Source organism: Salmo trutta, chromosome 13, assembly GCF_901001165.1.
Source record: "Salmo trutta chromosome 13, fSalTru1.1, whole genome shotgun sequence".
Classification (NCBI taxonomy): Eukaryota; Metazoa; Chordata; class Actinopteri; order Salmoniformes; family Salmonidae; genus Salmo; species Salmo trutta.
The window spans coordinates 68511588-68535415 of record NC_042969.1 but is presented as its reverse complement, the minus strand read 5'-3'; the positions used below and the strand labels follow the sequence as shown (position 1 = coordinate 68535415).

General features: G+C 42.8%; 2 protein-coding genes across 42 annotated transcripts; one reads left to right on the top strand and one right to left on the bottom strand.

The window, feature by feature from the left end:
• Positions 1–10: 10 nt before the first annotated feature.
• LOC115206412 (lebercilin-like protein) lies at positions 11–7227 on the bottom strand. 2 transcript variants are annotated; one of them, XM_029773347.1, is made up of 9 exons: positions 7016–7227; positions 5905–6221; positions 3925–4202; positions 2706–2948; positions 2342–2479; positions 1509–1578; positions 1276–1409; positions 1011–1101; positions 11–704 (listed from the first exon to the last, which is right to left on the bottom strand). In XM_029773347.1, exons 1-9 carry the CDS (start codon positions 7102–7104, stop codon positions 91–93), a joined length of 1974 nt encoding a protein of 657 aa, XP_029629207.1. In that variant the 5' UTR covers positions 7105–7227; the 3' UTR covers positions 11–90. The 2 variants fall into 2 exon arrangements, with proteins under 2 accessions (XP_029629207.1, XP_029629208.1); XM_029773348.1 differs by lacking the exon at positions 7016–7227 and adding an exon at positions 6333–6696.
• Positions 7212–23612, top strand: LOC115206413 (SH3 domain-binding glutamic acid-rich-like protein). 40 transcript variants are annotated; one of them, XM_029773350.1, is made up of 12 exons: positions 7212–7381; positions 11937–12122; positions 12276–12356; positions 13552–13719; positions 14661–14687; positions 14784–14810; positions 15756–15782; positions 18839–18865; positions 19817–19846; positions 21064–21105; positions 21646–21706; positions 22611–23612. In XM_029773350.1, the coding sequence occupies exons 1-11, from the start codon at positions 7337–7339 to the stop codon at positions 21661–21663; spliced, it is 678 nt and encodes a 225-aa protein (XP_029629210.1). In that variant the 5' UTR covers positions 7212–7336; the 3' UTR covers positions 21664–21706; positions 22611–23612. The 40 variants fall into 40 exon arrangements, with proteins under 40 accessions (XP_029629210.1, XP_029629209.1, XP_029629212.1 ...); XM_029773349.1 differs by having other exon boundaries at positions 21643–21706; XM_029773352.1 differs by lacking the exon at positions 18839–18865.
• Positions 23613–23828: the final 216 nt, after the last annotated feature.

The window sequence follows — 23828 nt, the reverse complement described above, 5'->3', positions numbered from 1 at the left end:
TAGTAATGCGTTGAGTTGCCATGGCAGATGAAAGATTTATTAAAATAATCAACTTGTGAAAATAGATTATCTTTTTGTATTGTTCTTGGGTCAATCAAAAATTATCTTGGTCTCTCTCCCAGGTGAGACCGGACTAGCATCTCCTGTATGGTGAGATGACATTCTGTCCAGGTCTGTGCTTTGAACTCTTGATCTGCCTGTCTGCATGGCAATTGGATCAGTGATTGGGGCCTGGCCGAAAAGCTCTTTCATCAAGCTGCTCTTCTTGCTGCGGACTACACCATCCTCCGGTTGAGGGCCCCTGGTGTCACGCCTTTGCCATTTCTCTGCTGAGAGAGTGACAAAGGAGGGCTCATATGCCCCAGACCCAAGGTTCTCCACCCTGGCCTGGCTCTTGATGTATCTAGGAGGGCTCTTTCTCAGGCTGTGGGTATGACTGGTATAGGCAGGCTTTCCACTGTGTAGGTTCTGGATGGTTTCTTTGAATTTGTAGAGGCGTTTGGTCCTGGGAGAGGATTCAAGGGGCTTGTTGGCACGTTCTGTATTCAGAAAATCCTCCAGAGTGTACCGGACCTGGCTTTCAAATGGCTCTGTTTGCTCTCCTGAAGCCTTCGGGGAACTCGCTGCCTTCTCTGCAAGGCAATCCTCCTCACCCTGAAGCTGAGGATCCTCCTTGTCAGAATCACCATCCAACTCTCCATCCTCTGTGGATAAATATGATAGTTGCTTGCATTTGCGGTTGTCATTCCCTCAGATTTTTTTGGGATATAACATGACACAGGAAATGTTATTTCAGTCCTGTTAATTACTATGACACGTAAGCTTTAATTATTCCCAATATTTGGGAGTTTTTTGTGTTTGCTGTCTTGTTTGCATATACTGTGACTGGAGAGTACATACAAGACTCTTCAGAATGTAATTTAACCATTTATTTCCTCAATATCCCTTTCGCTTTGCAGCTGTTCATTGGTTCTCCCAATAGTCTATAGTAAAGTAAAAGAAATCCTTACCAGCAAAGTCTTCATTATTGTTTGATCCGCAGTCATCCACTAACGTGTCTGCTGCGTCACTTCTGTCTGTGAAGTCGATGGCAAAGGACTCCTGAAAAAAACAACCAGATATCAACTTTACACTGGATCTCACTACACAAACTTTTATCAAGGAGTTACTATCTTGCTTTTATCGGTCAATATTGAATTAATGTTTTGTTGACCATTACTCAGTTATACAGCTTTCTGCACAGAATGTGAGAGAGAACGAAATCCATTTACGTACCCAGCTCAAACTCGTCTGCTTCTCCAACTCCAGATGCTGGAGTGAACAGGCATATTCTAGTTCAAGTTGGCATGGAGCCTCGATGGGGAGAGAGGATAAGTCATCTGTTTGAACAGATTTAGTTTCTCTTGCCCCTGTAAATGTGAAAAGATATTCAGCCTCAAGTGAAAACAAATAGTCTGATCTGGATCATGGGTTGAACATGTTAAAAGTAGCTCATAATGTCTTTGTACCTTTTCCGTTCCAGCCATTTGGAAATCTATGTGAGTAGATATTGTGGATCTCCAATTCTCTCTCTTTTTCCTATATTTTGTATTAAATGCGTCAGTAAACCATTTCTCAAGAATGCAATATGTACAATAAATGTTACTTTCTCAAATGTAGTGTAATCATCCTGATATCTGTTACCAGGCTGGTTTGTTGCCAGTTGCCCGACGACTCAAACTGAATTAGTCCGCTTCTCTGATTACTTTGTTTTGTTGAACAAAACAAAGTAATCAGCGATTGGATCATTTCTAACCAATTAGATTAGAGTATCAAAGCCAATGACACATTTTCAAAACGCTGCCTTACCCATGTGTGTTCTGGCTCTGGCCCAACCCATCGCTTTCTGGGACCAATCAGAAGGGTTAGAGTGTGTTTGCGTTCTAGAAATCGTCGGGGAGGTACTCAGATCCAGGTTCATTGCGGAGAAGAAACTAACGTCTGTGGGCGTGGCATAGCGTTTGGGTAGCCAGGCAAGTTTACGAGAGGGAAAATGGGTATTTCGCTTCATTCAATTATGGCTTTTGAAATACAGCTGTATTAGACACCCTCTTGTGTTTACATTGCAGTACTGCGAGTTAAATGATGGTCACTCTTTCAAACAACAGTACTGTTCCAAATCTACTCAAATCTGGAACAGTTTACATACACTGATTGTACAAAACATTATGAACACCTGCTCTTTCCATGATATAGACTGACCAGGTTGGGGGTGGGGTGGGGTGCAACTCAATATTAGGAAGGTGTTCCTAAAGTTTTTTACACTCTGTATGTTGCTGCTCTCAAGTTCTTATAAACTTACTTTGATTTTTTTGGTCAACAGACTGATCTGTGCCTGGAGGTAATCAGACATCTCTCTGGCCTCATTGGTCTTCCTTGTTTCTGTGGCAAGATGGCGATTGAAGGATATCTGGCTCAGCTCAAAATTTCTTTCCAAGTCCTGCAACACACAATATATGTAAGTTTCACTACAGATATAACATTGTGATACTATGTGTACAGTATCAATCTAGCATAACTGTATTGACCCTGTCTACCTATATTGGTCTCCCCATAGAAGACCAATACAGATGGACAGAGTTGAAAACCCAATCAGTTTCAATACAGGGATCCACCTGGCCTGTGAACATGGAGTCAGCCCTGCCTTGTGAGTGCATGTACTGTACCTGTATTCTCTTGTTCTTCCTGTTCAGGTCCACACTGATCAGGGCCAGCCTGTGGCTAAGCTCTTCCCTCTCTTTCAGGCTGCGGTCCTCGCTGAGCAGCTGCAGCCTGTGCAGAACGTCCTTGGTACGCAGCAGCTCCTCCTCGGTGCCCCGCAGACGCCTGGACAGACTGTTGCGGCGGATGCGGGCTTTGCGCAGGAGCTCCTGCAGACCGCGCACCTCATTGCCGTGCTTGGCCAGGACCTGAGGGTGTGGGTGGGTGCAAAACATTGCGATCTTAGCCAATGCTACAAGATCAGATTATTGTTGTTAGCTGATGAGTTTGTTACAGCTGTGTTACAGATCAGAGTTTGTTATAGCTGTGTTACAGATCAGAGTTTGTTATAGCTGTGTTACAGATCAGAGTTTGTTATAGCTGTGCTACAGATCAGAGTTTGTTATAGCTGTGTTACAGATCAGAGTTTGTTATAGCTGTGTTACAGATCAGAGTTTGGTATAGCTGTGTTACAGATCAGAGTTTGTTATAGCTGTGTTACAGATCAGAGTTTGGTATAGCTGTGTTACAGATCAGAGTTTGTTATAGCTGTGTTACAGATCAGAGTTTGTTATAGCTGTGCTACAGATCAGAGTTTGTTATAGCTGTGTTACAGATCAGAGTTTGTTATAGCTGTGTTACAGATCAGAGTTTGTTATAGCTGTGCTACAGATCAGAGTTTGTTATAGCTGTGCTACAGATCAGAGTTTGTTATAGCTGTGTTACAGATCAGAGTTTGTTATAGCTGTGTTACAGATCAGAGTTTGGTATAGCTGTGTTACAGATCAGAGTTTGTTATAGCTGTGTTACAGATCAGAGTTTGGTATAGCTGTGTTACAGATCAGAGTTTGTTATAGCTGTGTTACAGATCAGAGTTTGTTATAGCTGTGCTACAGATCAGAGTTTGTTATAGCTGTGTTACAGATCAGAGTTTGTTATAGCTGTGTTACAGATGAGAGTTTGTTATAGCTGTGTTACAGATCAGAGTTTGTTATAGCTGTGCTACAGATCAGAGTTTGTTATAGCTGTGCTACAGATCAGAGTTTGTTATAGCTGTGTTACAGATCAGAGTTTGGTATAGCTGTGTTACAGATCAGAGTTTGTTATAGCTGTGCTACAGATCAGAGTTTGTTATAGCTGTGTTATAGATCAGTTATTAAAGCCCCCAGAAAAACTGCAGCGTACCTGGGGAAGGCCACTCTGTGAGTCTTGGAAGCGCTGTAGCGCCACTGTGTGGCGGACCTGGAGCAGCTTTAGCAGTTTGTTCTCTGTGGCGACACCACTCAGCTGCTGCTGTAGCTCCCACACTTGGCTGTTGAGCTCCTTGATGCGGTGCCTGTGGGCAGACCTAACGCGCTGGTTTGGGCCCTCCAGGGGCTTGATTGGAGGGATGAGAGAGGCCTTGTGGTTCCTTAAATTAGTGTTTTTCTTCTTTTTGCACCACTCCCCTCCCTTGTTTTGTGCTGAGAGGAAAAATGTGCCCAAGTGTGATGTGTACATAGGAATATGCTGTAAACCATCTCTGCCTATAGACCTACACTTACAGTACATTCGGAAAGTATTCAGACCCCTTGACTTTTTCCACATTTTGTTACGTTACAGCCTTATTCTAAAATTGATTAAATCGTTTTTTCCCCTCATCAATCTACACACAATACCCCAAAATGACAAAGCGAAAATAGATATGTAGAAATGTTTGTATTATGTATTAGAAATAAAAACTGAAAAACCTTATTTACATAAGTATACAGACCATTTTCTATGAGACTCGAAACTGAGCTCAGGTGCATCCTGTTTCCATTGATCATCCTTGAGATGTTTCTATAAATTGATTGGAGTCCACCTGTAGTAAAGTCAATTGATTGGACATGATTTGAAAAGGCTCACACCTATCTATATAAGGTCCCAAAGTTGACAGTGCATGTCAGAACAAACATTAAGCCATGAGGTTGAAGGAATTGTCCGTAGTGCTCCGAGACAGGATTATATCGAGGAAGGGTACCAAAAAATGTCTGCAGCATTAAAGGTCCCCAAGATCACAGTGGCCTCCATCATTCTTAAATGTAAGAAGTTTGGAACCACCAAGACTCTTTCTAGAGCTGGCCGCACAGCCAAAATGAGCAGTCGGAGGAGAAGGGCCTTGGTCAGGGAGGTGACTAAGAATCCAGAGTTCCTCTGTGGAGATGGGAGAACCTTCCAGAAGGACAACCATCTCTGCAGCACTCCACCAATCAGGCCTTTATGGTAGAGTGGCCAGACGGAAGCCACTCCTCAGTAAAAGGCACATGACAGCCCGCTTGGAGTTTGACAAAAGGCACCTAAAGGACTCTCAGATCATGAGAAACAAGATTCTCTGGTCTGATGAAACCAAGATTGAACTCATTGGCCTGAATGCCAAGCGTCACGTCTGGAGGAAACCTGGCACCATCCCTAAGGTGAAGCATGGTGGTGGCAGCATCATGCTGTGGGGATGTTTTTCAGCGGCAGGGACTGGGAGACCAGTCAGGATCGAGGGAGAGATCCTTGATGAAAACCTGCTCCAGAGCACTTAGAACCTCAGACTGGGGTGAAGGTTCACCTTCCAACAGGACAACGACCCTAAGCACACAGCCAAGACAACGCAGGAGTGGCTTCGGGACAAGTCTCTGAATGTCCTTGAGTGGCCTAGCCAGAGCCTGGACTTGAACCCGATCGAACATCTCTGGAGAGACCTGATAATAGCTGAGCAGCAACGCTCCCCATCCAACCTGACAGAGCTTGAGAGGATCTGCAGAGAAGAATGGGAGAAACTCCCCAAATACAGGTGTGCCAAGCTTGTAGGGTCATACCCAGGAAGACTCAAGGCTGTAATCGCTGGCAAAGGTGCTTCAACAAAGTACTGAGTAAAGGGTCTGAAAACGTATGTACATTTTTTCCCCCATTTTTTATTTTTAATACATTTGCAAAAACATTTGCAAAAAATCTGTTTTCGCTTTGTCATTATGGGGTATTGTTTGTAGATTGATGAGGGGGAAAAAATGATTTAATCCATTTTAGAATAAGGCTGTAACGTAACAAAATGTGGAAAAAGTCAAGGGATCTGAATACTTTCCGAATGCACTGTATGTCATGAAAGCTAGGCTGTCTGTAGTAATGAGAAGATATGAAATATCAGATATCACATACTTCGTGTTTTAGCTGTCTTCGTGCCTAGACCTGGCTTCTTGCTTGGTGAAAGGGAAAAGGTCCTATTTGCAGTAGTGTCAGCCTCCTCCTCGTAGTCTGACTGGGTGCATGACCCTTGAGAGTCTACCCTGCTGCCTGTCCTACTGCTGTATCCCCTGCTGGACCTAGAAGGGGTGGACTGGTCTGAAAAGTAGAATGAGTCTACATCCCCTGCTCCAACTTCATAGTTAGCATCGTCCTGCTGCACTATGCCTCTGGTGTGGTGTCTCAGACTTAGAGACATGTCTCCCATGCAAAAGATGAGCCTGCACCAGTTTCTGTAATATAGCAGAAAGATATCCAATTAGTTGAAGTAGTTCATTTAGCCACACTGTATGTTAAATGATAAGAATCAAAGCAATCTATACTTCCAACTATAGCGTACTTACATTATTTAATAGTATAATCCGTTTAGCTAGCTATCTAACGTTATCTGCTAGGCCAATTGAAGACACAGAGCGAGTGAAGACAATCATTGGCTTGATTGAAAACCTTTCCTGACTTCAACTATTCTACATAACTAACAACCAAGCCTAATAATTCCCCATGCCAAGGCTATCCCTACATTCAATTATTAAAATATCTCAATGTTTTTTCCCCCTACTCGCATTCAGTTGAGTTATTATTTATCTTCAATAGCAAGAGACAGTCATTGACGATTATGTTGCTGGCTGGCTGGCTCTGAAAATGTATTTTTGGTTGCCCTAGAAACAAGCGTTCTCATAGAATAGGACCATGGGAAATGTAGTTGTCTGTCTACTGGACCGCTTTGGAATACGTTCTAATTATATGGTTAAATCACAGCTCATAGGACATTTATTTGAACTGACAGCTTTTGGGAGAATTAAAAAACACACCATCCTAATTTGTGAATAAACTCAAACTGTTTTCAACTAAAGCAATTATATTAGACTTAGTACAAGTTAGTACTTAATACAATTGTTTGTTTTGATCAACTTTCAGGATATACTACAATTAAAAAAACGATACACTAGCCTATAATAAACATGCACACTGTAGATCTACAAAAATAACTGTTAGGCCTATAGATAATCATGGTCCAACAGCATACATTTCACCTGCCGCTTTAACTCTTGATTTTGGTTTCACTAGTTGCTCTGTTGGGCAGTGGCTATTTCTGTCCATATATGCACTATGCATGTAGCTGCGAACTAACTTGTGGTCCCCATACCGACAGACAGCTGAAGTTGCCAATCACTCGGTCAGCGCTGCACCCCTAAAACCTGGCCCACCAATCCTGCGGTGATGGAGAGTTTGGGGACAAAAATAGCCTCAGTGGTGTGGCTTGTGTGCGCTCTACTATTAGGGGAGTCAGCCTTTATCTTTACTAACCTACGTTAGTACCTCATTCTACAGAACACATTGTAACAAAATGGTTATAAAAGTATTTCTAGCTTCTTCATCAGGATCGACAGCGGTAAGCACATACCCGAGTCTTTGTTTTTACATGCTATTAACTTTGTGGCCGGTTTACCACGACTATTGTTCAGCTCTTAATTCATATGCGTTTATGTGACTGGCAAACAGATTCAAATCGCTTGAAGTTATTATAGACCTAGGCAATTTAGCGGTTTGTCAACTTTTAGTACCGTTATTTGCGTCTAACTTCTCATTTGAGGAGCACTAGGACTACCCGAGTTCCTTATATATCTCTACCGTCGCTGAGATCACATTCCTAACCTGCAACAGCAATCTCTTGAAGATGAATCACCATGCATTCACTTGCAGAACCTTCTGGAATATATTTGGACTACCTCAAACCTAATCTACAATATCAAAAGGAAATGTACACTACATGACCAAAAGTGTGTGGACACCTGCTTGTCGAACATCTCATTCCAAAATCATGGGCATTAACATAGAGTTGGTCCCCCCTTTGTTGCTATAACAGCATTCACTTTTCTGGGAAGGCTTTCCACTAGATATTGGAACATTGCAACTGGGACTTGCTTCCATTCAGCCACAAGAGCATTAGTGAGGTCGGGCACTGATGTTGTGCGTTTAGGCCTGGCTTGCGGTCAGTGTTCCAATTCATCTCAAAGATGTTCGATGGAGTTGAGGTCAGGGGTCTGTGCAGGCCAGTCAAGTTCTTCCACACGGATTTCGGCAAACCATTTCTGTATGGTCCTTGCTTTGTGCACGAGGGCATTGTCATGCTAAAACAGGAATGGGCCTTCCTCAAACTGTTGCCACAAAATTAGAAGCACAGTATTGTCTAGAATGTCATTGTATGGTGTAGCGTTACGATTTCCCTTCACTGGAACTAAGGGGCCTAGCCCGAACCATGAAACACAGCCCCAGACCGTTATTCCTCCTCCACCAAAGTTTACAGTTGGCACTATGCATTGGGGCAGGTAGCGTTCTCCTGGCATCTACCAAACCCAGATTCATCCGTAGGACTGTCAGATGGTGAAGCGTAATTCATCACTCCATAGAATGCGTTCCCACTGCTCCAGAGTCCAATGGCGGCGAGCTTTACACCACTCCAGCCGACGCTTGGCATTGCACTTGATGATCTTAGGCTTGTGTGCAGCTGCTAAGCCATGGAAACCCATTTAATGAAGCTCCCGACGAAACAGTTATTGTGCTGATGTTGCTTCCAGAGACAGTTTGGAACTCGGTAGTGAGTGTTGCAACCGAGGACAGGCAATTATTACGCGCCTCAGCACTCGGCGGTCCTGTTCTGTGAGCTTTTGTGGCCTACCACTTCACGGCAGAGCCCTTGTTGCACCTAGATGTTTCCACTTCACAATGACAGCACTTACAGTTAACCTGGGTAGCTCTATCACGGCAGAAATTTGACAAACTAACTTGTTGGAAAGGTGGCATCCTATGACGGTGCCACGTTGGAAGTCACTGAGCTCTTCAGTAAGGCCATTCTACTGCTAATGTTTGTCTATGGAGATTGCATGGCGGTGTGCTCGATTTTATACACCTGTCAGCAACAGGTGTGGCTAAAATAGCCAAATCGACTAATTTGAAGGGGGTGTACACATACTTCTGTATACAGTTGAAGTCGGAAGTTTACATACACCGTAGCCAAGTACATTTAAACTCAGTTTTTCACAATTCCTGACATTTAATCCGAGTAAAAATTCCCTGTTTTAGGTCAGTTAGGGTCACCACTTTATTTTAAGAATGTGAAATGTCAGAATAATAGTAGAGAGAATGATTTATTTCAGCTTTTATTTCATCACATTCCCAGTGGGTCAGAAGTTTACATACACTCAATTAGTATTTTGTAGCATTGCCTTTCAATTGTTTAACTTAGGTCAAATATTTTGGGTAGCCTCCCACAAGCTTCCCACAATAAGTTGGGTGAATTCCAGTCCATTCCTCCTGACAGAGCTGGTATAACTGAGTCAGGTTTGTAGGCCTCCTTGCTCGCATCCACTTTTTCTGTTCTGCCCACAAATTTCTATAGGATTGAGATCAGGGCTTTGTGATGGCCACTCCAGTACCTTGACTTTGTTGTCCTTAAGCCATTTTGTCACAACTTTGGAAGTATGCTTGGGGTCATTGTCCATTTGGAAGACCCATTTGCAACCAAGCTTTAACTTCCTGACTGATGTCTTGAGATGTTGCTTCAATATATCCACATAATTTTCCTTCCTCATATTTTGTGAAGTCCACCAGTCCCTCCTCCAGCAAAGCACCCCCACAACATGATGTTGCCACGCCCGTGCTTCACAGTTGGGATGGTGTTCTTCGGCTTGCAAGCTTCCCCCTTTTTCCTCCAAAAATAACGATGGTCATTATGGCCAAACAGTTCTATTTTTGTTTCATCAGACCAGAGGACATTTCTCCAAAAAGTACAATCTTTGTCCCCATGTGCAGTTGCAAACCACCGTAGTCTGGCTTTTTTATGGCGGTTGTGGAGCAGTGGCCTCTTCCTTGCTGAGCGGCCTTTCAGGTTATGTCAATATAGGACTCGTTTTACTGTAGATATAGATACTTTTGTACCTGTTTCCTCCAGCATCTTCACAAGGTCCTTTGCTGTTGTTCTGGTATTGATTTGCACTTTTCGCACTAAAGTACGTTCATCTCTAGAAGACAGAACGCGTCTCCTTCCTGAGCGGTATCACGGTTGCGTGGTCCCATGGTGTTTATAGTTGCGTACTATTGTTTGTACAGATGAACGTGGTATTTTCAGGCATTTGGAAATTGCTCCCAAGGATGAACCAGACTTGTGGAGGTCTACAATTTTTTTCTGAGGTCTTGGCTGATTTCTTTCGATTTTCCCATGATGTCAAGCAAAGAGGCATGAGTTTGAAGGTAGGCCTTGAAATACATCCACAGGTACACCTCCAATAGGCTAATTGACATAATTTGAATCAATCAGAAGCTTCTAAAGCCATGACATAATTTTCTGGAATTTTCCAAGCTGTTTAAAGGCACAGTCAATTTAGTGTATGTAAACTGCTGACCCACTGGAATTGTGATTACCGTAAATTCCGGACTATAAGCCGCAACTTTTTTCCCAGGCTTTGAACCTCGCAGCTTAAACATAATATATGTTTTTTTCCCACTTTCAATTTTTTTTTCTCCAAAAAAACACATTCTGTGACGCGCTCAGTTTTTTGGCGGCATGAAGCTTTCATTAGACCAATGAAATTGCCAAACGGGTTAAGGTCAAACAACTTTTTTGTTTACTGTTTAGATTAAATCGAGCGCTCTCAAACTTCCCATCATTCTGATTACGGTAGTCATTTTGTCGCCCTCATCATGGCAAAGACACGGAGAAATGCATATGATGCAGCTGTAACAGTGTAGGTTCCGTCCCTCTCTTCGCCCCAACCCGGGCTCGAACCAGGGACCCTTGCACACATCAACAACTGACACCCCACGAAGCATCGTTACCCATCGCGCCACAAAAGCCACGGCCCTTGCAACACAAGGGGAAACCCTACTTCAAGTCTCAGAGCGAGTGACGTCACTGATTGAAACGCTATTAGCGCGCACCACCGCTAACTAACTAGCCTTTTCACATCGGTTACACTCACCCCCCCTTTGACCTCCTCCTTTTCCGCAGCAACCAATGATCCTGGTCAACAGCATCAATGTAACAGTGTAGGTTCCGTCCCTCTCTTCGCCCCAACCCGGGTTCGAACCAGGGACCCTTGCACACATCAACAACTGACACCCCACGAAGCATCGTTACCCATCGTGCCACAAAAGCCCTTGCAACACAAGGGGGAATCCCTACTTCAAGTCTCAGAGCGAGTGACGTCACTGATTGAAACGCTATTAGCGCGCACCACCGCTAACTAACTAGCCATTTCACATCGGTTACACAGCTTTCAAGTTGAAGGCGATTGATCTGGCTGTTGGAAAAGGAAATAGAGCTGCTGCACGGGAGCTTGGTCTTAATGAGTCGATGATAAGATGTTGGAAACAGCAGCGTGAGGAATTGACTCAGTGCAAAAAGACAACTAAAGCTTACTGCTAATTTTTTATTTTTTGTTACAAGCCGTGTTTCGTTAAAGCCTGTGTAAAGTTAATTTGTTTCAATGTACCGGTAGGCACCTGCGGCTTATAGACATGTGCGGCTTATTTATGTTCAAAATAATATTTTTTTTTTAATTCAGTGGGTGCGGCTAAGTGAAATAATCTGTTTGTAAACAATTGTTGGAAAAATTGCTTGTGTCATGCTCAAAGTAGATGTCCTAACCGACTTGCCAAAACTATAGTTTGCTAACAATACATTTGTGGAGTGGTTGAAAAACAAGTTTTAATGACTCCAACCTAAGTGTATGTCAACTTCTGACTTCAACAGCATATAGTGTATGATATGTGAATAGATTCTTTGTCAAACTATAAAACAAAAAGTAAAAAGCTTTCATTAATGTATTAGCCTACTCTGCTCTCCTCAACCTAGTGAAAGAAAAAAATCTGCCAAACATGATCTCATGAAGAAGAAGCCTATCTATACTGTGTTTGTTGTTTGTCTGTACACCTGTGCGATGGTCCAGATCAAAAAGAAGCAACAGGATGTGCTTGGGTTCCTGGAGGCCCTGAAAGTGGACTACGCTCCATTGGACATTGCCTGCAATGAGGACAACCGCATGTGGATGAGGGAAAATGTCCCTGTGGAGAAAAAGCCCACCAACGGGATCCCTCTACCCCCTCAGATCTTCAACGAAGAGAGCTACTGTGGGGTGAGCATAACAAGATAATATAGAAGGTGTGGTGACCAATAAGCCTACTCCCTACTGAATGGTTCAGGTAAAGGTGGGGGAAAAGTGTCCATTCAAATGCTGAGAGAACGATTGGAGACTAAACAGAAATGTCTAATTTGCCTTTTACCATAGGACTACGAGACATTCTTTGACGCCAAAGAGGACAATGCGGTGTATGCCTTCCTGGGTCTGCCACCTCCTCCAGGTTCCAAGGTTGGAATTCAACTTTCACTTCATTTTCTAAAATATAAATTGTGTTTATATAGCTTTTTAGCTATAGAATTCAGCTACCCAATGTGTTTTCCACTCAAGGGATTGGGATTCGATCCAGCAACCTTTCGGTTACAGGCCCAATGCTCTAACCACTAGGCTACCTGCCGCCCCAAGTAACTAGTAATGTTGATAATCCTCTCATTGCATGGATGAGTGGCAATTTAGAGTTGGTTTAAAAACAGTGTACCCGTCTCTCATTAATTAACATGTGTACATTTCTCAGTTTTTACAGTGTTTCATTGTGTTTATATTTCATCTGTAGTTTTTGCAAAGCATATAAAGTATTTATAATAATTCTATGATATTATATAGGATTTATACTCAATAGAAAGCAGACGATTGGGAATCAGTTCATTATTTTTCTAATTCATTATTTGTATAATAGGACTATTCTTATAGAAGAACATGCTGATGCTGTTGTAAAACATTATATGAACATTTATATGTAGATATATTAAGAAAAAACTTAAACTTCTCAACTCACTTTGGGATGCTGCCAAACCATAGAGAAATTATTTGTATCTTTTTTCCAAAAAGGTGGCAAGGGACAGCAGAGAAAGTATTGCCCAGCTGAACCTGTGATCTTCCTCTAACAAATCCCATAGGCTTTTAGAGGGTGCTGTTTCGAGAAGGGTGCAAATTGAGTTAATTTTACTGGACAAGCTTCATGGGTATTTCTGGGAAAAGAGTTCAGACTCCCTCTGCTTTCGCTGTTCTCCAGAGTACCAGGCCGGTTAATTTTCCATTTAAGTTGCAATGTTGTTGGAATGACAGTTTTTTTTTATTGATACTGTTGACTGGACTGATTTAGCTGGCTCCCGACAGTGTGATAATATGCAGTCTTCCTCGCTACAGCATACATCATTAAAAACCTCTAATTTATCTCCGCAGCACCACTATGCTGCTATTCATCACCTTGCAACCATATGTAATTGCCCTTCATTTATTCATGCATTTTCCTTTACTCAGAGGAGCTGCTGATGCCTTACTCTGTGATGTCTTTGAACATGTGACTCCAGCAGTAGGGCTGCTCCCCTCCTGGTGTTTGATGTGTGCCCATGACAGCTGCTGTGTCATTATTATTCTAACACGTCGTTTTTTCCCCCTTGATGGCACATGGTTGTTTTCACTCTAGAAAAGAGAGGTTCCGATGGAGGAGTGCAATGGAGATGAACACACAGAGGAGGTGGAAGCAGAGGTGGGAGGAAAAACAGGAGAGGAAGCAGCAGAAGAGGCCGCAGAAGAGAAGGTGGCAGAGGAGAAGGAGGCAGTTGAAGACACAGAGGAATCCTTAGAGGACACTGTAATTGGCTCCCAGAATCCCATGCTGTGTCCTCCCGTGACGTCTCCTCTCTCCATCTCTTTAATGTTGTCTTTTCCTCGACCTCAAGGTTTTGTTTCCCTCGAGCTCCTGTTATTCTCGTCTCCTCCTCAACTCTGGACCATACCAATCCACCTGTATTCTGTTATATTGACTGTCCCATAACTGTTTCTATTGACTGTTGACTGTTCTGTTTGTTCCTTAGATCTGTTGGATGTTCAACCACTTCTCTGTTCTGTAGCAGTTAACTGTAATGTCGTCTCAATGACTACATAATCGTTGGTCTTGATTTTCTTTGATATGTACTATGTCCTTTTGTTCTACAACTATGTCTAGGTGTGTATATGTTGTATGTTTCCATGTCTAGGTGTGTATGTGTCGTTCCACTGACCACCCATGTCTAGGTGTGTATGTGTCGTTCTGCTGTCCATCCATGTCTAGGTGTGTATGTGTCGTTCCTCCGTCCATCCATGTCTAGGTGTGTATGTGTCGTTCCACCGTCCACCCATGTCTAGGTGTGTATGTGTTGTTCCTCTGTCCATCCATGTCTAGGTGTGTATGTGTCATTCTGCTGTTCATCCATGTCTAGGTGTGTATGTGTCGTTCTGCTGTCCATCCATGTCTAAGTGTGTATGTGTCGTTCTGCTGTCCATCCATGTCTAGGTGTGTATGTGTCATTCTGCTGTCCATCCATGTCTAGGTGTGTATGTGTTGGTGGGGGTCCTCTGGAAATCCCACCATGTTGTTGTTCAATGTGCGTGATCTGTGAGATCTGTTCAAGTTGCATGACCTTCAATGTAGAAGTGTCTCATCCATGTTTGAGGAGAGGTTCTCTGTTTCCCATATGCCTCCTTGAGGTCATGCTATCATTCTAAAAATCCTGATACACAATCTTTTCTATATTCTCCCCTTTCTGCCAGAAGGCCCCTGTGAAGGAGGAAGAAGCCCAGGTAAGTTGTTTTTACATTTCTGAAAAGTATTGAAATCAAATAGAAATTTCGGAGTCATGTCCCAGTCTCACTGTTTTTCTCTCTTATCCTAAACAGGAAGAAGTAGAGGATGAAGAGGCTAAGGTAACAGGCAACACTGTTCACTGGAGTAATTCCTGATATGAAGGGCATTGTCATTAATAACAACAGCCACTGCTCGCTGCATTGTGCCATCTGCCCCACTAAGAAACGATCTTAGCTTGGATCTCATAAACCTGACACATGGTTCCATACTACATTGTGCCTTTATTGAACTCGCTAATATTCTGGAATTAAGTAAATTATTAACTTGTAGATATTTTAGTCATCCAGCTATTCTAAACAAAGCATATACATGTACGTCTAAAAGGGACATAGGTCTATGTTTTCCTGGCCATAGTCACTGATTATCAGTACTATGAAGATTCTCTTCCAATGCCCAGTCACAGCTGTCTGCTAGCCATTGTAACAAAACATGATTACATCATACATGCTTAATAACATGCTATATACATTTTTAAAGTTTCACAACTCACCAGTAGCTTAATTAATAAATGCTTTTATTGTGACTTGAAAGCTGTATTGAGAATGGTAAAGGTTAAAGGAAGGCAAAAGCCTGACTGATCAGCAAAGGTCAAATATCACATTGTTTTAATGTCTCATACCACTGTTGTGTTCTGTTGGGCTCAGAAGTGGCACAGAAGCTAGCTAATGCTGGTACTGAATACAAAGTGCTGTGGTACAAACAAACAGACGCAGGGTAAACCGAGACGTGTTAGTGTTACCCAGGGCACTATTGTTCACTACAGAGTGAACCACTATCAACTCTTTATTGATAAGATATAAAGTTATAAACTCCTGAATAAGTTCTATATAACTGAATATAACCATCAGACTTATGTGCAATGTGTCAATAGATATCAAAGCACTTGTGATGTTATTGGATTGTAGTAATAGTCAATTAGTTAAAATCTCAATTTCTTAGTTAAAGTAACCTGGTGAAAGCTAGTGAGTTCATCGAAAGCTAATCATTGCTATTCGTTGTTTTAGGGAGAAGACGATCAGCCGGTTTCTGAGGTAGATCTACTTATTTTTTTATGTTGTTTTTTTACCCATTTTTCTCCCCAATTTCGTGATATTCAATTGGTAGTTACAGTCTTGTCCCGTCGCTGCAACTCCCGAGTGGACTCGGGAGAGGCGAAGGTCAATAGCCATGCGTCCTCCGAAACAAGACCCAGCCAAGCTGCACTGCTTCTTGACACACTGCTCGTTCAACCCGGAAGCCAGCCGCACCAATGTGTCGGAGGAATCACCGTACAGCTAGTGACCGAAGTCGGTGGGCATGCGCCTGGCCGCCACAAGGAGTCACTAGAGCGCGATGGGACAAGGACTTCCCAGCCGGCCAAACCCTCCCCTAACCCAGACGACGCTGGTCCAATTATGTGCCGCCTCATGGGTCTCGCGGTCGCATGCTACAAAACCCGGGATCGAATCCGGATCTGCAGTAACACCTGTAGCACTGATCATTGCCTTAGACCACTGCGCCGCTCGGGAGGCCGAGGTAGATCTACTTTCAATTGTGTTCTATAGCTGTAGTGTTCAGTCCTTAAAGTCGAATTCATTATATACTGTTTTCTCAATTTCTGTGCTAAGGGCCTTGGGTGTTCAGTTTTAATGTGTGGTTTGTTTGCATCCTTGTGATGGTGGTCTGTGTCTGATTGTCCAGACAACTAACCTCACATATTCTTCTTTGTTGTCGCTTTTCTTGTGCAATATTGAATGCTGAAACCCCTCTTCCTTCGTAATCCCATGACTTGCAACTCCAGATCCACTTTTGCCGTTTTTGCCCCCTTCTCATTTTCCACAGGTCTCCTATGGAGGGATTTCTGTACGTTTGGATGCATTTCATCTTAATCCTTGACACAGTTTTAGAACACTGATATTTTCTATGGCATGCCACCTTAGAGATATAATCATTAGATACCCTAGTCATCCACATTCATACATTGCCTTCAGAAAGTATTTAGACCCCTTGACTTTTTTCACATTTTGTTACGTTACAGCCTTATTTTAAAATGGATTACATTACAAAATCCTCAGAAATCTACACACAATACCCCATAATGACAAATTAAAAACAGGTTTTTAGAAATGTTTGCAAATGTATTAAAAATAAAAAACGTAAATATCTTATTTACATAAGTATTCACACCCTTTGCTCTGAGACTCGAAATTGAGCTCAGGTGCATCCTGTTTCCATTGATCATCCTTGAGATGTTACTACAACTTGGAGTCCACCTGTGGTAAATTCAATTGATTGGACATGATTTGGAAAGGCACACACCTGTCTAATATATGGTCCCACAGTTGACACTGCATGTCAGAGCAAAAACCAAGCTATGAGGTTGAAGGAATTGTCCGTAGAGCACCGAGACAGGATTGTGTCAAGGCACAGATCTGGGGAAGGGTACAAAAAATGTCTGCAGCATTGAAGGTCTCCAAGAACACAGTGGCCTCCATCATTCTGAAATGGAAGAAGTTTGGAACCACCAAGACTCTTCCTAGAGCTGGCCTCCCGGCCAACTGAGCAATCGGGGGAGAGTTCCTCTGTGGAGATGGGAGAACCTTCCAGAAGGACAACCATCTCAGCAGCACTTCACCAATCAGGCACCTAAAGACTCTCAGACCATGAGAAACAAGATTCTCTGGTCTGATGAAACCAAGATTCAACTCTTTGGCCTGAATGCCAAGCGTCACATCTGGAGGAAACCTGGCACCATTGCTACGGTGAAGCATGGTGGTGGCAGCATCATGCTGTGGGGAATGTTTTTCAGCGGCAGGGACTGGAAGACTAGTCAGGATCGAGACAAAGATGAAAGGAGCAAAGTACAGAGAGATCCTTGATGAAAATTTGCTACAGAGCGCTCAGGACCTCAGACTGGGGCAAAGATTCACATTTCAACAGCACAACGACCCTAAGCACACAGCCAAGACAATGCAAGAGTGGCTTCAGGACAAGTCCGAATGTCCATGAGTAGCCCAGCCAGAGCCCGGACTTGAACCTGATCGAAACATCTCTGGAGAGACCTGAAAATAGCTGTACAGCAACGCTCCCCATCCAACCTGCTTGAGAGGATCTGCAGAGAAGAATGGGATAAACTCCCCAAATACAGGTGTGCCAAGCTTGTAGCGTCATACCCAAGAAACCTCAAGGCTGTAATCGCTGCCAAAGTTACTTCAACAAAGTACTGAGTAAAGGGTTTGAATACTTACGTAAATGTGATATTTCAGTGCTTTGTTTTTTATAAATTAGCAGAACCTGTTTTTGCTTTGTCATTATGGGGTATTGTGAGGGAAAAAAACATTTAATACGTTTTAGAATAAGGCTGTAACCTAACAAAATGTGGAAAAAGTCAAGTGATCTGAATACTTTCTGAAGGCGCTGTATTTGTCATTTGATAAGATAGTTTGATGATTTGATTTTGAAAAATGGCTTGCTCCTTTAGCTGCTACTCTGTCTATATTGTATAAGTAGTTAACACCAGATACAGTAAAAAAGATTGTAAGTCTAAATAAATACAATAAAGATAATTAAGTTTAACAAAATATTTTAGGGCTCCATGTTGAATCATGCATGAAAAGCTATCTGCAAGAGGGTCTTCTCCGCCAGCAACTCCTTGTACCTCCTCCACACATTGACCTCTCTCACCTTTGCCCTTTTCCCCCATCTCTTCGTTTGGTTTTCCAGGGATAAGAGGATTTGGGGTCGGAGGTAACTGGGCTTCGGCGGCTGTGAATTTCTGTGGTTGTTCCCTTAGCCACGAGCTGTGTGGGTTTGTCTGGTAGAGATCAGAAGGCTTTGTGTTGTAGGACGGAAGAGCTTGTCTTGTGATCTATCTGCCGTTCGTTCCCTCATCAGTAGTCCATGTTCACTCCCTCTGAACCTCTCTTTCTCCCCTCTCTCTTAGCCTTCCTCCTCATTTATTCCCTAGTCCTGTAGCTGCTTCCTTTCTGTCAGCCTGAACTATCCCTGTAGATAAACATTTTAACAGACCTTTCCTATCGCGCATGCTTCTGGTGTCACCTCTGACCAGACCATCCACACCACTGACACTCAATCTCATCCTTTCTAGGAGGAAGAAGAGCTGCGACAGCTTGAGGTAGATTGATAAGTGTTTTTTTCCAACTACGCTCGTCCCCCCTCTACCTCTTCACTATTCTATCAATGCTGCTTTTCTTGCTTCCACATCTTGCACAGTTTATTCAGCATTCCTTCAATTTCCTCCTTCACTACTTTTTGTGTAGATGGAACAGACCCTATCTCACCTATGGCATCCGAACAGACTGTAGCCCTTTACTATATTTCTTTAGCCCTCTGTCTCATGCCAGATAATGATATCTCAATCACATAGTTGGATGAGCAACATGGTAACTCTGGTAGCCATCAGAACACAGACCATGATAGAGAAACCCAGCACTGTCATTCATCCTGATTTTAGAATTTTTCTCACTCACTCACTCACTCACTCACTCACTCACTCACTCACACACTCACACAGAGCCTCTCCAACATTCCTTACTGCCCCTGCCTGTCCTCTCTTCTCTTCCACACAAGCTTCACTGCTTTTGCTCTCTGCTCTTATTCTTTCTCCCCTTTCTTGCTCTCCTCCACCTCCTATACTTTCTTTCTCTCCTCCACCTCCTATACTTTCTTGCTCTCCTCCACCTCCTATACTTTCATTGCAGGAGCAAGAAGTCAGTCAGTGAGGTTGAAATAGTTTCCTCTGGATGGAATTTGTGGCGTCTTCTGTGGATCTTAGATTGGAAAGACCCTCTCTCTGTCTCTCTCTATCTCTGCTGCATGGGTGGTAGTCTCTGTGGTACAGATAACTGATGGTGTGCAGCATGGCAGACAACATCGCCAACACGTCATTCGGTTCACTTATGGTAATAATAATGGGAACATTAAGTAACACAGGGTTTTCCTCCCTCTTGTAGTCTCTTTAGTGACATGCAGATTTGCTTTTCTCAAATATAGGCTGTTGTATCTCTTGCGTTTGTTCCCTCTTTGACATTGAAATGCTCAAAACCCCTGATATCCCCTACCTTAGGAAGAAGAAGAGGCCCCAGAGGTAACAGAGGTATATTCTGGCTGCTCTCCAAGCCCATTGCATGGTGTGGCCCCTGATGTGGAGTAAATGGATATTATGCATGACCCTACTCCTTCATATGTGGATTTAGTGTGGGTTGGTTTGTGAAGAGCTCACTACCATCATATTCTTCGAGGCTGTCAGCATCCCTCCTGTGGTATGCTGTCTTTAATTTGGGGAAATGATTGAGCTCTCTCTGGACTCTGGTTGTGGTTTTGATGCTGTGTGACTGGGATGAGGTCATTACCCGTTGGTTTACCTGGAGGCTTGAGGATTCTGCAGCATTGTGCCAGTGGATGTTTCATAACAGGTGACATTCATCGTTTGGTGTCAAGATCTGCCTCTGCCCACATGAGTACAAGTCTGACACATAGACATGCTTGTGAATTGGATCTTACAGTGTTGCATAGGGATCCCTAGTGACTTGACCAGAACTCTATGACAACCAGGATGTTTAAATAGCCATTGGCATGGCTTCACTTTGCGAGGAGAGTCTTGAGACTGAGTGTGGACAGGACAAGTACAGCAGAAGATTAATGGACTGTTTGTTATTGTTCAATGCTCCCTTACAACAAGATATTGGCAGTGTCAGATATGTTGCACCAAACTACACTGCTTTAAATAATGTGTTACTGTGGACATCATTTATCAAATCTTGAATACACAGCAAGCACTATATCCACAAGCAAGTTCTGTAAAATTTTGTCATTAAAAACAGTGAATTAATTGGTCACAGGACTAATTAATTGCACTTCACCACCTGTTTTAAGTGTAGAATATAGGGTAAAGGCTTTTTACATTTGTAGAAATGTAGCTAATTGCAAGACCATGCTCAACCCAACAGATGCACCTCGGAGTGAATGTGGTCTGATGATTTGTGAAGTATGCAGTGCCTTGCAGTTTCACGTCATATGACACCACCTCAGAGAGGGCCTTGCTTAAAGGCCCACACTAATCTTACTACTTCACTAGCAGTTAAGGGAATGGTGCACTATCCCTGTTGGTAACTTGTTCCATTGGTCTAAGTAATGTTGATATTCCTAGTGTTCCTAGTGTCTTCCCAGTCTCATCTCTCCTACCTGTTTTCTTGATGCCTCCCCTGGATGGTTTAACTCCATTTTAACCCAACTATACACACTACTTTTTCCTTTCCCCTATGCTGGACTCTTCCCTTCACAAAAAAACAATCTTTTTTTTGCTATGCCAAGGAGGAAGAAGAAGAAGAAGAAGAAGTGACAGAGGAAGCAGAGGTAGTATATCAACCAGCAAACACACTGATGTTCTCACCAGTGTTCGCCTTGATGCAAAGACTCACCAGTGTTCGCCTTGATGCAAAGACTCACCAGTGTTCGCCTTGATGCAAAGACTCACCAGTGTTCGCCTTGATGCAAAGACTCACCAGTGTTCGCCTTGATGCAAAGACTCACCAGTGTTTGCCTTGATGCAAAGACTCACCAGTGTTCGCCTTGATGCAAAGACAAATTGCCTTATCTGAATGAAATCAGTTTCTCCACTCCTCAGTAATCTTGTTCAACTGTAATCAAGCACAGCTGAGAGATAACACTTAATTGAAGAGGAAAGCTTTCTTCTGGCTGCTCTCTTTATTAAACTAGCACTCTCTGTCATCTCACAGTCATCTGTGCTCTTTTTTTAAAGAAACTAATATGGATTTAAACTACGGTCTGGTTCTTATATTCTTATATTGATAGGACTGAGTGGGATATCTTGGTTCTCCTCTCTTCTGTTGTCTTGCTTTACTTTGTCATTACTCAGTTTTATTTTCTCAGCAGGAAGAAGAGGATGAGTAGTTCCAGCCAAGAAAGGTTTAGGATGTGATTTACTACTGCCCAGGTAAAATACACTACTTTATTACTTAATCAGAATTCTCTTCTCTGCCACTGAGTGGCAGTATTAGAGCAGTTAGTTTGCCGTGAACTGACGGCTGTATTGTAAAACTCGTAAACATGTCTTCTTGTTACTGAATATCTTTCTAGAGTCATTTAAAAATAAAACTATTCAGTACATGTATTACTTTGTGCCTTTTTGACCCTTTTATCAAATGTCTCCTCATACTGGCATTATTAAACCATTGTATTGTTTAGTGCCCTACATGTACCCAGATTACAGATACAAATCCTAAAAAACACATAACCCAACCAGTGTAAAGTGAGGATATAATCCCTGTATTTAATGTACACTGTGTTGCTGTTCTGTATTGGTAGCTGTGTGTTAAGTGTTCTATCAGAGAAGCTAGAGAGAACAGATCATTGGGCTATTTAACAGGGACTGTCACCAGTCTCTACACCGAAAGCTTCAGTGAGCCCAAAATGCCTGAAGGATCAAGTGAACAGCCATATAAAATGATATCTCATGAATTGTCTTTTATTTTCCTGCGGCAGTGATGATGATGATGATAATAATAATAATAATAATAATAACCGTAATCTTCAAAGCTGCACTCATCGCCCCACTCCAGTAGTGTAGAAAAGGGCTCTGCTCGCTGCAGGAGATATTTGGGTTGAGGAGAGGGAACCGCCTGAGACTTTGGTCGGATGGCACAGCCCCCCCCCCCCCTAAATAAAAAAACAAACCTGTCACGCCCAGTTAGAGAAAGCAGCTAAGTGAGCTACTGAAGGGCCTCGAGAGGGACTGGCACTCAGGATGGCATGGGCAGTTTGGGCACAGTGGTGACTAGAAGCTTAGGACCCACAGCCACTAGCAGAGGCGCATTGGTGACCTTTTTATTGTCTTCCAGCCTAGAGAGACCCCTTGTTCCGGCCCTTCCTGACCCCTCTGATCCCTCAGACCGTCCCCCACCGGACTACCCACATTGCCCCCAACTGCTCACTGGGAACGCACATGTCCCCCTGCGGGAACCTGCTGGCTGAAACCTGCCAATCACACACTGTCTGTACGGCCCACCCATACTCCAGAGATAACCCCCTATTTTACCAGATGTTTATATTGCATTCAGTGTGTAGCTCAATTAAATAGTGTTATTAGTTTGTAGTTTTTAGAAGCTTTTCTAATTGTACATACACAGTCATATGTTAAGCATTTAAATATTTCAGACATACTTCTCATGTTTCAAATTGAAAAGGGTAGTTTTATACCACAGTTTGTATAGGATGATGAGCATCTTACCACCAACACCTTAGCAGTCAATGACCGACAGCTTTAACCCTGTGAGTATCTGAGTGAAGATCACTCTACTGTGAACTGCAACCAGTGAATGGACTCTAGGACTGAAACAGATCTATCAATGCAGTGCCTCTCACTCGATGCCGGCAAAGATGTTAGATCTATATGTGTGAATGCAACCCAGTGACTATCAATGTCTCAGTCCAACATGAGAAAGACCCTCATGTAGGGTTTCCACTAGCTTCCATAGCCACAAAGTCAGATTCCACAGCCACAAAGTCAAATATGACAAAAAAAATAGCTTTTTGGTCTTACTTTAAGGTTAGGGTTAAGCATAAAGTTAGCAGTGTGATTTGGGTTAGGTTTCAAATAAAATGTTAAGAAATTGTAGAAATGGGCGGGGTTTAGCCATCATTATGACTTTGTGGCTATGGAAACTAGTGAGCACCCTCATGTACCGTGACTTATGACAGCTACTGGACACCATTCACTGAACATTACTGTTTGCTGATTTACTCTGCAGTTTGTTGAATGTAAAAGGAAGTGGATGACTAAGAAATCCTCCCTAGATGTAAGAGAAGTGAAATGCCAATAAAGTTACGTGGTGTAAACAGCTCCCCATGGCCTATTATGTTCTATTTGCAATTCATCGGGTTTTGTTTATAGATCAGTATACAATGTTAGGGCTGGGTAGTGCAAGGTCAAGTCAACAGGATGTAGCTCAGTGTAAAGCCTTTCTCTGGGGGACTCCAGAAAGAGGTATGGATTAGGGTATTGCACAGTGAAAATATATAGGTGAAAAAGTATGTTTATGTGTACATTTTGATTGAGT